The 17,775-nt window shown below is 36.9% G+C and overlaps 1 protein-coding gene across 1 annotated transcript in view; it reads left to right on the top strand.

The window, feature by feature from the left end:
* SPATA22 (spermatogenesis associated 22) overlaps positions 1-17,775 on the top strand; it is a 48,265-nt gene extending 30,490 nt beyond the window's left edge. The window contains exons 5-8 of the mRNA XM_063112863.1: positions 4,902-5,244; positions 7,826-7,955; positions 14,513-14,610; positions 17,584-17,775. Coding sequence (XP_062968933.1) covers positions 4,902-5,244; positions 7,826-7,955; positions 14,513-14,610; positions 17,584-17,775 — 763 coding nt within the window. The remainder of the gene's footprint in view (positions 1-4,901; positions 5,245-7,825; positions 7,956-14,512; positions 14,611-17,583) is intronic.

The raw sequence follows: 17,775 nt of genomic DNA, 5'->3' as shown, positions 1-17,775 counted from the left end.
TTTGTCTTTTCATTTCCAGTTTTAGCATCCCCCTAAGTATTTCCTGTAGTGATGAATTCCCTTAGCTTTTGCTTGTCTGGGAAGGTCTTTATTTCTATCTTGTTTCTGAAGGATGGCTTTTCTGGATAATTTATTCTTGACTGACAGTTTTTTATTTTCAGGACTTTGAATATATTATCTCATTCTCTCCTGGCCTGAGAGGTTTCTGTTGAGAAATCTGCTGATAGTATAATGGCGATTACCTTATATATGACTTGATGCTTTATTCTTGCAGCTTTTAGAATTCTTTGTCTTTACTTTTAACAGTTTTATTATGATGTGCCTTAGGATCTTATTGGGTTGCTTCTAATTGGGGACCTTAGAGCTTCCTGAATCTGGATGTCCATCTCTCTTCCAGTACTTGGGAAATTTTCAGCTATTATTTTATTAAATAGGGTTTCTGTGCCTTTTTCCATCTTTGCTCCCTCTGGAACACCTATTATTCAAATATTTGTTTGCTTAATGGATTCTCATACATCTTGTAGGCTTTCTTCATTCTTGTTTGATTTTCTCCTCTGGGCAATTTCAAAAGATCTGTCTTCAAGCTCAGAAATTCTCTCTTTTGCTTGATGTATTCTATTACTGAAGTTCTCAATTGTATTTTTTATTTCATTAATTAAATTCTTCAGCTCCTATATATATATATTTATTATATCTATCTCTTTTTTAAATTTCTCTTCAGATCATGACTTATTTTTCTGATTTTTCTTGAATTGTTTGTCTGTGTTCTCTGGTATCTTGTTGAGTTTTCTTAAGGTCATTATTTGAAATTTTTCTACAGGCATTTCATAACTGTTCTTTTCTTTGGTGTCTGTTATTGGAGACTTATTGTGTTCCTTTGTGACTGTCATGTTTTCTTGCTTTTTCATGTTTCTTATACCCCTGTGTTGATATCTGCACATCTAATGGCGTAGGTGCTTTTCCAGTTTTATGGAGTAGGTTATGTAGAAATGACTTTTTCCTGAATGTGGGCCCAAGGATTTCTCTTGGATATTTTGCATTGGTTTTGATTTTGGGTGGACTCAGTAGCATAACCTATGTGTAGTTGTTTTGGTTGTTATCCTCTTCAGTGGTGTCTGCAAATGCCTCAGTTGTGTAGACTGCAGGAGTTTGTGTCAACACTGGCTTTGTTTTGCTGGGTCAGAGATTCTGGGCTGGTGTGGTTAAGTGTGTGCAGCACAGAGGGCCAGCTTGCTATTTGGTAGTCTCTCTAAGGTACAGAGTTGTTGCTTGACCAGCTATCAGGCTAGGTATGGGCACACAGCTTTGTGGTCATCTCTCCCATGGGGTGGTGTGCCGCCTGACTGGCTTATAGTCTGGACACAGGTGTGCCTGGGTGCAGTCTGGGATCAGGTGGTTCTTTGAAGTCCATCATAGGAATATATGCCACTGCCAAGCCAGGAGCTAGTGTGCGCAGGTACAGCAGGGCCATGTGGCCCTATGGAGGCCTGCTGGAGGAGATGAAAACATTGCCTAATTCACTAGGCATCAGGAGTGTACTGATGTAGCAGGACCTGGCAGCTCAGTGGAGGCCTGCTGGATCAGCTGTTGAGCCTGGAGTAAGCCTGCAAGGGTGCAGACAGGCCTGACAGCTCTATAGAGGCTTGCCATTGAGAGTCAGATCTGCTGCCTGATTGCTGTCAGTCAATGAGCAGGTGTGCACTGGTTCAACAGGGCCACACAGCTCTATGGAGGGCCACTGAATCAGCCACTGAGCCTGGAGCAAGCCCGCAAAGGTGCAGCCAGTCCTCGCAGCTCTGTGGAGGCCTGCCATGGAGACTCAAAGATGCTGCCCGATTGCTGTTGGTCAGGGAGCAGGTGTACACTAGTGCAGCAGGGTGTAGCAGCTCTGTGGAGGGCCGTGGGGGGAGGTGGAGCTACTGCTGGACTGGCTGTTGGGCTGGCATGGGCACCTGTGGGCTCAGTGGGCCAGTGGGTTGTGCAAGATGGGTGCATATGAATATGGTGGAACACTGCTCATTGGCTACTTCCCTGCTGAGTCGGTCTGTCTATTCTCCTGTGGGGATTGGGGGCAGGGATACTGTGTAAGATCAGAATTTGGGGTCTCATTTTTTTCTGTCTGGCCTAGACTCCAGGCAGCTGGGGTCATGGTCCTACCAGAGCTTGCATGAACATGGTAGAATGAAGATGGGGCCTCAGGATGGAGGGAGTCAGTTTCGACTGGCCCTGATGGCTAAATATACTCTAGCACTGGGTTTGATTTCAAGAGGGTGCTGTGCTAAGGCAGCTTATTTTAGGAAGGTGAGGGTTGTTCTCTCTGGGCTTATAAAGACCACCAAAAAACTATGTGAACCAATAAATAAATTTAGTAAAGTTGCAGAATACAAAATCAACATGCAAATATCAGTAGCATTTTTATACGCCAGTGGCGAATTATCTAAAAAAAATAAAAATAAAAAAACCCACAACGATCCTTTTTACAATAGCTACAAAAAAATACCTAAGAATAAATTTAACCAAAGAGGTGAAAGATCTCTACAATGAAAACTATAAAACATTGATGAAAGAAATTGAAGAAGACACAAAGAAATCCCGTGTTCTAGGAGTCGAAGATTAGTATTGTTAATATGTCCATACTACCCAAAGCAATCTACAGAGTCAGTGCAATCCCTGTCAAAATACCAGTGATATTCTTCTCAGAAAAGAAAAAAAATTCTAAAATTCATATGGAATCACAAAAGACCCCAAATTGTCAAAACAGTCTTGATCAAAAAGAATAAAGCTGGGGCCTACCCTGTGGCTCACTCGGGAGAGTGCAGCACTGGGAGCGCAGCGGCACTGGGAGCGCCGAGGCTGGGGGTTCAGATCCTATATAGGGATGGCCGGTGTGCTCACTGGTTGAGTGCGGTGCGGGTGACACCACACCAAGGGGTGTGATCCCCTTACTGGTCACAAAAAAATAAAAAAATAAAATAAAAAAATAAAGCTGGAGGCATCACACTACCTGACTTCAAAATATACTACAAAGCAATAGTAACCAGAATGGCAAGGTACTGGCATACAGACAGACAGAATAGAAAACCCAGAAATAAATCCATGCACTTTCAACCAACTGATCTTCAACAAAGGTGCTAAGAACACCTAGTCTTTTCAATAAATTGTGCTGAGAAACTAAATGGCCACATACAGACAAATCAAATTAGGCACCTATCTCTCACCACTTACAAAAAATCATCTCAAAATGGGTCAAAGACTTCAATGTAAGACCTGAAACTATGAGACTACCAGAAGACCACATCAGGGAAATGCTTTGTGACATTAGCCTGGCCAAGAATATTTTGAATAAGACCTTAAAAGCACAAGCAACAAAAGCAAAAATAGAGAAATGGTGTTAAACAAAATTTAAAAAGCTATGCACAGCAAAAGAAACAATCAACAGAGTTCAGACAACCTATAGAAAAGGAGAAAATGTTTACAAACTATGCATCTGACAAGGGGTTAATATCCAAGATATATAAGGAACTCACACAACTCAATAGCAAAAAACCAAATAATCTGATTAAAAATGGGCAAAAGATTTGAATATTTTTCAAAAGATGACATGGAAAAGGCCAACAGTTATGTAAAAAAATGTTCAGCATCATTAATCATCAAGTAAATGGAAATCAAAACCACAGTGAGGTATCATCTCACTCCAGTGAGATGGCTGTAATAAAAAAGACAGTAACAAATGCTGACAAGGAGGTGGAGAGAGCCAAACTCTTATAAACTGTTGGTGGGAATGTAATTTAATGTGGAAAACAGTATGGAGGTTCCTCAGAAAATTAAGGATAGAACTCTCTTATGATCTAGCACAATTCCACTACTGGGTGTATATACAAAGAAAAGGAAATCAACATGTCAGAGAGATATCTGCATACCTATTTTCATTGCAGCACAATTCACAATAGCCAAGGTATGGAATCAACCTAAGTGTCCATCAACAGATGAATGGGTAAAGAAAATCTGGTATATTTACACAATGGAATACAATTCAGCCACAAAAAGTAATGAAATCCTATAATTCGCAGCAATGTGGGTGGAACCAGAGGTCATTATGTTAAGTGAAATGAGCCAGGCACAAAAAGACAAACACCGCATGATCTCACTCATTTGTGGATGAGTTGATCTCATAGAAGTAAAAAAAGTTGATCTCATAGAAGTAAAGGATAGAGTTGTGGTTGCCAGAGACTGAGAGGGATAGCAGGGGATAGCAGGCAGGGGAAGATGAGGAGAGGTTGACCAATGAGTACAAAGTTACAGTTAGGTTGGAAGAGTAAGTTCTAGTGTCTCAATTCACAGTGAGGTGACCATGGTTAACAATAATATATTGTATATTTCAAAATAGCAGAAAAAGAGGTTTTCAAAAGTTCTCACCAATAAGAGATAAAGGTAATGGATACACAAATTACCCAAATTTCACTATTATACAATGGGTACATGTATTGAAAGAGCACACTGTACCCCATAAATATGTACAATTATCAAACATGTATCAATTAAAAATTTAAAAAAAAAATGTACTTTGTATCACTGGACTCTGAGTTGGGAGACTAGAGTTCTCTGGGATCTGGACTCATTAGTAACTTACCATATGACTTTCAGCAAGTTACTTTCTCACTAAGGTTTAGTCTCCTCCTCTGGAAAGAGAGGTAATAATATATATTACCTTTCTTTGGTGATGATGTGTTTGGACTTTCTAACTAGTTACTAGTTACGAAGTAGTTTATAAACCATATATTGCCATATAAATGGAAAATTTTATTGTTAATTGGTTTTTAATTAAGAAAAAAGTATATAGAAACAAATACTATTCTCTGTTCTCTCTCTATTTATTTATTTATTTATTTTTACTATTACAGCTATAGAGATGGCAACAAAAACACCAGCTTGAAAACTTGGAATAAAAATGATTTTAAGCCTCAGTGTAAAAGAACAAACCTAGTGGCAAATGATGGAATAAATTCTTGTCCAGTGAGTTTGGGAGCTCAACAACAGAAACAACTAAGAATATCTGGACCTCCTAACTTATCTCACCACAGGGAAACTGTGGTACTCAGACAAACACAATTATCAAAAATATCTGGCTCCACAATGAGAGGTCTAGACAAAAACAGTGCATTACAGGCATTTAAGCCCAATTTTCAACAAAGTCAATTTAAGAAAAAAATGTTGGATGATATTCCAGAAGAAAACACTTTGAAGGTAAATGTTTAAACATCAGTTAATGAATTACTTACATCTTTTAAAACGTGGTAAATAGGGCCGGCCCGTGGCTCACTCGGGAGAGTGCAGTGCTGATAACACCAAGGCCCTCGGATCCCATATAGGGATGGCCAGTTCGCTCACTGGCTGAGCGTGGTGCTGACAACACCAAGTCAAGGGTTAAGATCCCCTTACTGGTCATCTTTAAAAAAAAAAAAAAAAAAAAAGTGGTAAATATCTACAAAGTTACAGAGATAACTATTTAAATCAATCCCATGGCATATATTGCTGAATTAACACACATATCCAGCTTTATTGGAGTGGATGAATGTTGGTTTGCAAAATATTTTCTTAGAAGGTGTGAATGGCTGCTCTTTTTCGTAGTTGCTTTAGTTTTCTATTGGATTCTGACTTTCACTGTTTACTAATTACTAAGGTGATGACAGTTTATATTCATTGCTTGGAGAAATGATCCAAGCTCTTCACATGTCATTTTAAAGTTTTTTCAACAGAGGTCAGAAAACTTTTCCTGTAAAGGGCCAGATAGTAAATATTTTTGGCTTTATTAGGCCATACTGTCTCTGTTGCAGCTACTCAGTCAGCTATATCACTCAACTCAACTCTGCCGTTGTAGTTTGAAAGCAGCCATAAGCAGTACATACGAGGGTACTTCAAATAGTTTGTGGAAAAATAGAATTGAAAAGATAATACGAATCTTTCCGTGAACTTTTTGAAGCACCCTTGTAAATGAATGGGCATGACTGTGTTCCACCAAAAGCTTACAAAAACAGATGGTAGGTTAGATTTGGATGCAGGACATAGTTTGTTGAGCTCTGCTCAATAATCTGGTCCTGTTTGACCTTTCCAACCTCATATTCCATACTTCACTAATTCTCCAGTGTTCTGGCCATTTTAGACTCTTCACAATTCTCTAAACATGACATGCACTTTAATACGTCTTTGCTTTGGTTTATATTCTTCCCTGTACCTGTATATCAACCTTCTTCTCTACATGCGATGCTCTAATTATTTGTAAATGTCTTCTTTGTAAATGTCTAATACAAATTATTCTTTGTAAATGTCTAATTATTCTTTGTAAATATTGTGTGTACTGGTTCTTCTCTATCTCCCCTTTCTCACCCCTGGCCCAATAAATTCTTCACCTGCTCTTCTCTGTTCTCTAGAAGGCTGAATTATCGTACGTAATGTATCATCCTGGGATCCCTTACTTGCTGGCTTGTGCTAGAGGTCAGCCCTTGGGAGTCACTGGCGGGACATGAAAGGATGGGAGGAGCGGTTAGGTTTTCCCATTCTCTCCCTGCTAAAACGTTGTATCGCCAGCAGTAGCTGTTGTCCTGAATGACATAGCTCCTCCATGAGTCCGGCTTTCGTGGGCTTGGTAATTTTATTTTCTCCTTTTAGCCTAGGAATGGAAACAACTTCTTAATATTCTTAGTCTTTGGGTGCTTAAGTACCCCGTGTTTGTTTTGCCCATATGTCTGAAAAAACAGTCTTTTCAGTAAGCCATCAAGGGAATTCTTCTTTTGTTTTTGCTGGATATATGACTAATATTGCATGTTTCGCAGTGGTTCTCAACCTTATGTTTTCTTGTACTCAAGAATGATATGACATATTCATCTTAGTAACAGTGGCTCACTATGGCTGTAACAGGAGGCATATTAGAATCTTGGTTAGGAGGGGGAGGAGGGAGAAAAGTAATCATATTTTGAAAAAAAAGTCACATCAGATGTTTCTTAAAACCCCTGCTCTCACATAGGAAAGTGTTCCTCCCCCTTGAAAATTAATATCTTAACACACTGTATTTTTAGTTGATCTTCAAAAACACCAAGCACATTTCCACCTCAAGCCTTTACACTCAACTGTTTCCTCTGTCCTCACACAACAACCAGTTTAGAATAATAACCTCTTTCTCTCCTCCTCCGTTTACCCTGTTTTTTAAAATGCATAGAGTATATCAATTCTTGACATTCCATTATATTTTTTTGATTTTTTAAAATTTTAACATCAATATACAATGTAGTTGATTTTCATGTCCCTTTACCAGTTCCTCTTTTCATTATATTTTTATTTCATGAATCCCCCATTAAACTGAAAGTCTGCAAGGGCAGATACCTTGTCTGTTTGATTCAGTATTTCTTCCTTAGTAGCTATGTTTGGCACATAGTAGGTACCCAGTAAAACTTTTCAAATGAATAAATGACTGTGTCTGGTTCTTATTCTAGAGTGTGAGCACATTTAGGAAAGTAAGTTTTACTCACCTGTTTGTCACAGGATCTGGCCCATGATGCTTTAAGAATATTCAATGAATGAACAAATGAATGAATATATGAATGCCCAGATAAATAATTCTCTTCTTAATTAATTGTCTTCAAGTGCATCCTGATTTCTCCTTCTATAATGTATTAATGATGGCTTTAATTTAGGGAAGTAACTGTACTAAAATTTTCAGTAGCTCTTTTTACACATTTGCTGATTATAAGGACCTAGAATCTTTACATAGAAGGTGAAAGAGTGCAATAAAAAAATGAAAACATTTTCTAATGCTGTTTTTTTCCCAAAGGAATCCTCATTGTATCAATTACAATTTAAGGAGAAAGATAATTCCTTAAGAATTATTTCTGCAGTTATTGAGAGCATGAAGTATTGGCGTGAACATGCACAGAAAACCATACTTCTTTTTGAAGTACTGGGTAGGTATAATACTTAAAAAATTCTTCAGTAATACTATTTGGACAACAGAAATACCTATGGGATCTTGAAGAAAAATAAGATTTTTCAAAAGGGGTTATAGTTTATTAGGCTTTTTTTTAGTTCTAGGTCTGATTGATGTGTGCAAATTTAGTATTTGGTTATTTAAGGTAGTCTTCTTCTGATTCATAATATAAAAACTAGAAAGACTGGTACAAGTAAGCTAACCCAACCCCTTGAGGTGGGTGAGGAAATGGGGCAAATAATTAAAATAGACTTCGCTAAAATCACAAATCTAGCCAAGCTGCAGAAATGCATCTAGGATTCAAGACTCCTTATTCTCAATCTAGTGTTCTTTCTACTATATTACACTAAATCCAGTAGTAATTTTGTAGATGAATTAAATCATATTTTAAATACTCTGAAAGAGCATTTGCTAAAAATCTTTTGCTGATATGAGTAAACACCCCACAATTAATCTGTTTTCTAAATTAATATTTAAAAGGGGAAGAGTTTTGTAGGATGTTCCTGGAATTTGATTTTACCTAGAGTTAAGTGATAAACAAGTAAGAAGTGGAGATTCAAAACATTTCATTCCATAGTTTAAATAAAATAAATAATATTTAATTTAAACTTTGAAATAATCCAAACATCCAGAAAAATTTGAAGAATATAATAAATATCCATATACCCATGTTATGGATATATTTGAAGCCCTCATTCATTTTGCTCTCTAAAGATAACCAGTCTAATGTCTTTCTTGTCCAGGCTTTTATAATTTCACAATATACATATGATTCCATAAATTTCTATACATTATTATTTTATGTATTTTAAAAATACATAGTTTGCATTTTTACCTAGTATTATGTTTTTGATATTTAGGTGTAGTGATTCATGCAGATCTAGTTACTTTTCATGGCTGTATTACTATCTGATTTTAGGAATATATTATGATTTGTATATTCATATGCTTATTAACATTTAAGTTGTTTTCAATTTTTTGTTTTACAAGCAATACTGTGATAAGTATCTTAGTTAATGACTTCTTTTATACATGCATAAGTGTTTCTTTAGGATATGTACCTAGAAGTGGAATTGCTGGTAAGTAGCAGATCTGCATTTTCAATTTTATCACATTTTGGCAGATTGCCTTCCAATGCAGTTTATAGTTCTTTTATCCTCACATTCTCATCAGCTCTCTTGTAAGACTATAATTTTTGCTAATGTGTATAATTTTTGCTAGAAATTCAGGTTTTATTCTTTTATTTTTGAGTATGATGCATACTTTAAATGAGGAGAATCTTTCTATCCCAGTCCTTTGTCCATAGGACTGACTTAGAGTGGTAATAAATCATATATCCATGAGTAACAGGTTTGGAAAGGACCTTAAATCACACATTTCATGTTTTGAATCTCTCCTACCATATCCCTAAGAAATATTTATTTAATCCATGGATGAATACCACAAAAAGTGTGTAATCATAAAAGTGTGTAATTATTGAAGTTTCAGATCTTGCAAACTGTTCTACCTCACATGAGATCTTAGAGAAATCTAATCTATCTTTAATATGACAGCCCTTCAGGTACTGTGCCCTCTATAAGGCTGTTTTCTAGATTAAACATTTTAAGTTATTTCAATTATTCTTTATTAAAACCAAATGACCCGACTTTGCCCATGTATGAGGTCATCCTTTCCTTTAATATCCATATAAAATAAAATAAAATATCCCACACTAGCTGAAGGAAATTCAGCCTGTCAATGTTTCTGAAAATTCCATGAAAGTTTCTGTTTCTTCAAGTCCGTCATTTTTGTTTGTTTGTTTCTATTCCCTGCTCCCACCTTCTCCTTAATCACCTCTTATTGCCATTTTTCCACGCAATTTTAGGTCAAACTTAATTCCACCCCTAATGTGGATGTGTTTCTCCCTTATTTCCCCAAGACAGTGCTAATACAATGTTGACACTAGCTTATTAGTGGTTAATACAGTTACACAGAAGATTTGGTATGTGGGTGATGGGAATGTAGAATTACTTATAGACTAGGAAACATCTTTAAATTGGATTTTAGGCATCACTTGATAAAGTTTGTTGACTATTTCTTACTGATTGTCTTTTTATTTAACCTGTGCCAGGGTCTACTCTTTTGGAATATAATCTCATCCCTTATCTCCTTTATTTTCCTCCAGTTTAGTCGGAGGAAATAAAAAAAAATCTTGAAATACACACACACATGCACACACACCCCTGTCCAAAGAAGATATCTTTGAATTTATTTTGCAGACTGATTTATCTCTTCATCACCTCAACTTCTACCCCTAACCAGTCCTTTTCCTTCCAAGTAAAATAGTCTTGTTTTTGCTGCTCCCTGAGAATATTCAAAGAACTGTAGTAACTCAGTTTTAATAGTAGTTCATGTGGCAGACAGAGTAATGGCCTCCAAAGATATCTACATCCTAATTCCCAAAACCTGCGTGTTAGAGGAGAAACACACAATCTGTTTTTCCTCTGCTCTCACAGCACAATCATCAACACAGAATACAGACTTCTGTGACCAAATGTGTGGAGATTTCTCCCTAACAGCAAACATGCAAGCATTTCTCCAGTGGACACCAGCTGGGTGCCCTCTAATTCAATTCCAACATTATCTTCTAGGAGATAGTGTCAGATCCCAGAGGTGGAGAACTCAGTCTCCAAGACCATTCCCCACTTCAGATGCTGGTCATAAGTCTAGGCTTCTGGAACTTCTGACTGATCAGCTATAAATCAGAGTTCCCATGCCCCCCTCCTTCCTCTTTAGGCTAGACTAATTTGCTAGAATGGCTCAAAGAACTCAGAGAAACACTTTTATCAGTTTATTATAAAGGATATTACAAATGATACAAATGAAGAGATGCTTAGGGTGAGTTATGGGGGAAGGGGTGTGGAGCTTCCCTACCCTCCCTGTGTGTGCTACCCACCAGGAACCTCCACATGTTTAACTATTCAGAAGCTCTTTGAACTCTGTGCTCTTGGGTTTTTATGGAAGCTTCATTACATAGGCTTGATTGAAGCATGGACAACCAACCATGTGATAGGACAAAAAGGGTATGATCTAACACTAACAGACTGGATGGGGAAACTAAGCAAGGCCTGTTTGTTCATATTCTTTTCAGCCTCTCTATGCAACATTCCTTCCTCTTGGGTTTGGAGTCAGACCCCTTCTGAAATAGGGACCTTATCACCTACAATCAGGCAAGATAGATCAGATAATTTTTTTTTGTGGCCAGCCCAAGACAGAAAGGCAGGGGAAGTTTAGAACAACCAGGAGCCATGGATGAAAACCAAAATATACATATCATATCACACTGTGAATGTTACCTTATATGGCAGAAGGAACTTTGCAGATGTGATTAAGTTAAGGATCTTGGGATGGGTCCACCCTGGAATATCTGGGTGGGCCCAGTGTAATCTCAGGGGTTCTTATAAAGGGGAATCAGGAAGATTAGTGTCAGAGAGAGAGACTGAAAGATGCTACCCTGCTTACTTTGAAGATGGAGGAAGGGACCATGAGCCAAAGAATGCAGGCAGTGTCTATAAGCTGGAAAAGTCAAGCAAATAGACTCTATTGTAGAGCTTCGGAAAGGAACACAGACCTGCTAACCCGTTTTAGACTTCTAACCTCCAGAACTGTAAGATAATACTTTTTTGTCATTTTAAGCGAGCTACTAAGTTTCTGGTAATTTGTTACAGCAGCAACTGGAGACTGATATATCCTACTTCTTTTTCTTTTGTCCTGATATATACATACACATACACACACATTTATATTTATATTTATTTATATTCATATATTTATAAATTTAATATATATATAAATGTGTTTATATATAGATACAGATTTCTATCAGTGCACTTGTTTCATGTATTTAACTTTCACCTAAAAATTATTCCAGTTTCTCTCTTGGTCATCACTAAGGACAAAACATGTTATATAAGATGACATTGGATTCTGTGGAGATGCAGACTTTGAGTAAAGTGTGCTGTATTAGTTTTCTGTTTCTGCATAACAAATCATCAGAAACGTAATGACTGAAAACAACATCATTTCTTAACTCCAAGTTCTGCAGGTCTGAAGTCTGGGTAGGCTTGACTGGGTTCTATACTCAGGGTATCACAAGACTGACATCAAGGTGTTTGGCTGGGCTGTGCTCTTGTTGGAGGCTCTGGGAAATAATCCATTTCCAAACTCATTCGGGCTGTTGGCAGAATCCATCTCCTTGCAGCTGTAGAACTGAAGTCCCTATTTCCTTTCTGGCTGTGAACTGGGGCCTCTTTCAGCTCCTTAAAGTTACCTACATTCCTTCTCATATGGCCTGTCCCTCTTTGATGCCAAAGGATCCTGCTTTATAATTTCTGATTACCTGGGCCCTTGAACGATCACCTCTGGCCCTTGACGTGTATTATATATCCTTGCAACAATTTTCCATAGGCTCTTGTTCCTGTCCTCCTGGGCCTTGTATGTGATAGCTACTTCTCTGCCCCTGAAAGAATACCATTTTTTTTTTTTTTTTTGTAATCTGGCTTTTTTCAGCTGACATTTTGTCTTTTTGGAGGTTTCCATGCCTCTGGCATCTGGAAGTCCATCTACTCTACATGTCTTCTTCTGTAGGTCCTACTAATTTTGCTTGCCAGTAGCTATGTAACTGCAGTAGTAGATAGTATTCTATTCCATGTCAGTTTTCTGTCAGCTAGAATAATACTGTCACAGCTAGAACATCTTCTTGTTTTAAAGATCTTACACCCTTTGGACCTCTCACTAATTTTTTTTTTGTGTGTGCCTCTGGCATGCCTCTGGATCTTACCTCATTTGTGCAGTAAAAATATTAAAAATTTCCTGAGCTCATTAAAAGGACATGCTAGTTCCATCCACTTTCCCAGGTTCTCTTTGGTTTCTTGTTCAGGTTCACTCCAGAAAAATGCTCTTTAAAATGTCACAATATCCAACGTAGAGAGACATAGGCATTCTTATAAAAAGATGAAGAGGCTTTTGCCTTTATATGTGATGGTTAGCTTTCATGGTTCTGTTATAACCCTGAGTTCCCAGACTAGACTCTAAGCTCATCAAAAGTAGAGACTTCGTTTATTCAACTTTCATGCCTAACACAGTGCCTGGTATATAGGAGGTCCCTTTCAGTTGCAAGTGACAAAATCAACTTTAGCTGCTTAAATAATAATAGGGAATTATTCACAGAACTGAAAAGTTGCTAGGTTTCTGATATCAGACAAGGCTTGATCCAGCTGCTCTAAAGATGGCACAATGGATTATCTTCATCTTTCAGTCCTGTCATCCTAAGGCTCTATACTGTTCTTTCCAGCAGCTTCCGACTCTCCCCTTATGGTAGTGAGATGATTATCAAAATTCTCTAGGCCAAGCATACATATACCACACTGTCACTTTCTTAATGGAGTTTCTTCTGGTTGCACTAATGAATGTCTCTTTGTATATTATCATTTCTGACTGGGTAACATGCTCATCACTGAAATCCTGAACTGTGTAGCTGAGGAATGAAATACACTGATGGATTTAAGTCAATCATGGGTCACTCCTGGATCTAGGGATTGGGACAAATCCCATCCAAATCACATGACTAAGAACGGAATAGGAGTGGTTTCCTAAAAGAAGATCCAGGTTTTATTAGGGGAAATGGAGGCTGACCTAAAAATAGCAAATGTCTACTGCCAGTACTCACTAGATGGTTACTGAAGGAGTGAGTAATGCTGTTATTTGATACTAATTTCTTGAGATAAAAATGAATTACTATTTGTATTTTATAGATGAAGAAACAGATTTGAAAGAGGTTAAACAGTTTGCTGAAGGGGGAGGAAAGGGTACAAACTTGCAGTTAGATAGGATGAATAAGTCTAGAGATTTAATGTACTGAAAGAGGACTATGGTAATATTATTGTATTGTATATTGAAAATTTGCTAAGAGTGGATTATAGGTACTCTTGCCACATACAAAAAAGAGGTAACTATGGAAGGTTATAGGTAAATTAATTTGCTTGCCTGTAGTAATTATTTCATTATGTTTATGTATATTGAAACATACGTTGTACATGTTAAATGTATACATTAAAAATAAATTAAAAACCCAATTTGCTCAATATCACAAAATACTAATAAGTAGAAGAACTGGTACTAGAATGCATGACTTCTGATTCTAAGTCAGTGTTTTTCTCCATTAAACTGTGATGCTTACTGGTTACATGTGTATTTTATTATAATACTGTTTTAGACTGGTCTGGGGCTTTAACTGCTTTAAATTTCCATTATTGTCAATTGTATGAACTTGACATATAATCTGTTCCTAAGTTGGAGAGGGTCATAAATTTTGTTTTCTCTAGCACAAAACTGTTTCAGAAATACTTTTCCTTCTTAAAATTTATTCTTTATTACTGTATAAATATAACTGAGAGGTTGGTATGGGAACAGTTATTTCAATGTCCTTTTCTCTTTGTTAAATTTTATTTGCATTTTACCAACATTGATTTCCCCCCCTATTTCAATGTTGCTTAGCTGTTCTTGATTCCGCTGTGACACCTGGCCCATGTTATTCAAAGACTTTTCTTATGAGAGATGGGAAAAATACTCTGCCCTGTGTATTTTATGAAATTGTGAGTATTTTAAAGTATTCTTTGAGAAGCCAGTGCCAATAAAATGTAAAAATGAAGGCTATGATTCTGTTGTAATAGAAATTCTGTTAATAATTTAATAGTACTTTTTAACATTTTGTTTAGTTTTAGTTCTGATGTTAAAATTGTTCATTTGTTTAACTCATGTGGAAAGTCTGCTATGTGCCATGCACTATGCTGGGTGCAAAGGGTATAAAGTGGAATATAAGTGGTTTATGGATCTTTCTCTCAAAGAGTTTAAAATCTTGTATAGAAAGACAGACACATAAATGTTACACTGTGGTATAATAAATGATATGATAGAGAAATGTGCAGGGTGCTATAGAAGGAGATAGGAAGGATGGGACAGATCAAGGAAAGATTTTCAAAGAAGGCAGTAAACTATCTTGTCTTAATCTTTAAAGGACTAATAAGAATCAGCTAAGCCAAAGTGTATTGGGGAGGGAAAGATGTGAGAAAGAGTGCATTCTAAGGTGAGGGAGCAGCATATGCAAAAAATGAAGCTAAGAGAGAGCCTGACTTGTTCAGGAAACTACAAGTAGTTTATAATTACCAGAGTGTTAAGTTAGTAAGTGATACAGGTCAGGGTAGTGGTTCTGAAATTGAGGAAAGAAGAGTGTGGGCTGGGATTTAAGTAAGAGGCTTGGTAACAAAGAAAGCTAGAGATATGGAGGCTGAAGACCTTAGAAGACCTATATACTTTTGTAAAAGAGTTTGGCCTTAATTCTGAAATTGGCCTCAATTCTGAAATCAGACTTGGACTAGTGTTTACTCTACCATTTACCAGCTTTATGATCTAAGTAAGCTGCTTAAACTACCTGAGCTTCAGTTTTTTTTATCTGTATATGGGTAGATAAATTCCTACTTTGAAAGGTTGTTGTGGAGATTAAATTACAAAACATGAATGTGCAGTGCCTGACATGTAGGTGATCAAGAAATAGTAATTGTCATGCTAATCTCTATAATATCTTGAATGCTTATTATTATCCTCTAGTCAAAATGTTTTTAAAAAAGCATTGTTATTGAAGTATAACATATAAAGAAAAGTGAACAAATCATACCATACAACTCTATAAGGTATCACAAATGTTATCCAGGTTAAGAAAGAGAAAATTGCCATCACCCCCGAAACCCTCTTGTGCCTCCTACCATTCACTACCACTTGTCTCCTACCTAAAAGAAACCACAATCATGACTTTTAATGTCATAAATTAATTCTGTCTGCTTTTTAACTTTATTTAAATAGTATCATACAGTAAGTATACCTTTTTAAATGTCGTTTCTTTTACTTGACACAATGTTTGTAAGATTCATCTATGTTGTTGCATGTAGCGATAGTTAATTCATTTGTATTGCCATATGTAATATTCTGTTGTATGAATATACTACAATTTGGTTTTCCATTTAATTATTGGTGGGCATTTGGGTTATTTCCATATTTTTTGTTGTTATGCGTAATACTCTATGAACATTCTTAAGTATGTTTCTTATGCATATGCATGCATTTCTGCTTGGTATATACCTAGAAGTGAAATTGCTGGATCATAGAGCACACATATGTTCTAATACAGTAGTTATTGCCAAAGATTTTTCTAAAGGGTTGCATCAGTTCATGAGCGGTGTAGGTTAGTGTGGTTTCTCTGCATTCTCACCAACACTTAGTATTGTCAGTCTTTATTTTAGCCATTCCGATGGGTGAATTTATTGTTATCTCATTTCTCTACAATTCCCTGGTGAATAATGAGGTTGTGCAACCTTTCATATGTTTACTGGCCACTTAAATATCTTTTTTTTGTGAAGTCTGTTCAGGCTTCTTGCTCTTTTTTCTATTGAGTTATTTGTCTTTTTTTTCTTGATTTCTAGGAGGGTACAAGTTCTTTGTCCATTATATGTATTGCAAATATTTTCGCATACTTTGTGGTTTGCTTTTTCACTCTTAATGGTGGCTTTTGATAAACAAAAGTTCTTCATTTTAATATAGTTTTTTTTTTTTTGTCTTTTTCGTGACCGGTACTCAGCCAGTGAGTGCACCGGCCATTCCTATATAGGATCCAAACCCGCGGCTGGAGCGTCGCTGGGCTCCCAGCGCTGCACTCTCCCGAGTGTGCCACGGGCTCGGCCCTTAATATAGTTTTTTTATCAATCAGTCTTTCCCTTATAGTTAGTGCTTCTTCTGACCTTTTAGTGAAAGCAGTTTTAGAATGCTTTAATTTTATTCATGATTGAGAGATTGCTGATCTTTTTCTGGTTTAACAGTTCCTTAAAGGCATAACCCTTTTGGGTCCCAGCCCTATGGCTGGGGTAGGGCTGGGGGTGGTTATCAGAATCTCTTTTCCTTGGGAGTCTTCAGACTCCATTTTTGTTCTCCCAGCTCTGTAGGTCTGTCAAAAGGTCTGCTCAGTTTCTTAGACTCTCAACTCTGCCTTTCTGTAACTGGCAGATAGCTCAGGGGGAAAGCACCCCCCAAGTCAGGCCCATGCTGGACTCCCGTACTCTCCCAGATGGAAGTCTCTGTAATTCCTCACTGCCTTGATATTTCTATAATGCTTACAAGGAGATTTTTAACAAAATATTTCATCCAGCTATTCTAGTTGTTCTCAGCTGGAGAGTTGGTTTGAACTACCTAGTCTGGCATCTACTGAAAGGGGAACTATGGCAGTGTGATAAAAGAATGGATAATTCACATGCCATTACATTGTGAATTATTTAGTCTTTTAAGAAACAGCAATTTGCCAGCTTTTAAGAAGCTCTACCCAAGTGAAGGTCTTTTGTCTGTGACAGAACACCCATATATATGCTTAACTATTATAGTCTTGTCAGCAACGGGGCCGTGACTAAGATGAGAGAATTACAGCATTTTGGAGTGATTCATATTTAGTTGATCATATTATTAGCTTTAAAAATTGAAATTCAGATGAAGTAATAATGATTTGCTATTTATTTTTCGAAAAACAGGATCGTGAACTTCCAAGACTGATTAGAGGCCGAGTTCATAGGTGTGTTGGAAACTATGACCAGAAAAAGAACATTTTCAAATGTGTTTCTGTCAGACCGGCATCTGTTTCTGAGCAAAAAACTTTCCAAGAATTTGTTAAAATTGCTGATGTTGAGATGAGGTATTATACTAATGTAACCAATGAAATTTAA

This window comes from Cynocephalus volans, chromosome 10 (genome assembly GCF_027409185.1).
Source record: "Cynocephalus volans isolate mCynVol1 chromosome 10, mCynVol1.pri, whole genome shotgun sequence".
NCBI classification, from domain to species: domain Eukaryota; kingdom Metazoa; phylum Chordata; class Mammalia; order Dermoptera; family Cynocephalidae; genus Cynocephalus; species Cynocephalus volans.
Note: the sequence above shows the minus strand (reverse complement) of the source record. Positions and strands in the feature narration are given on the sequence as shown.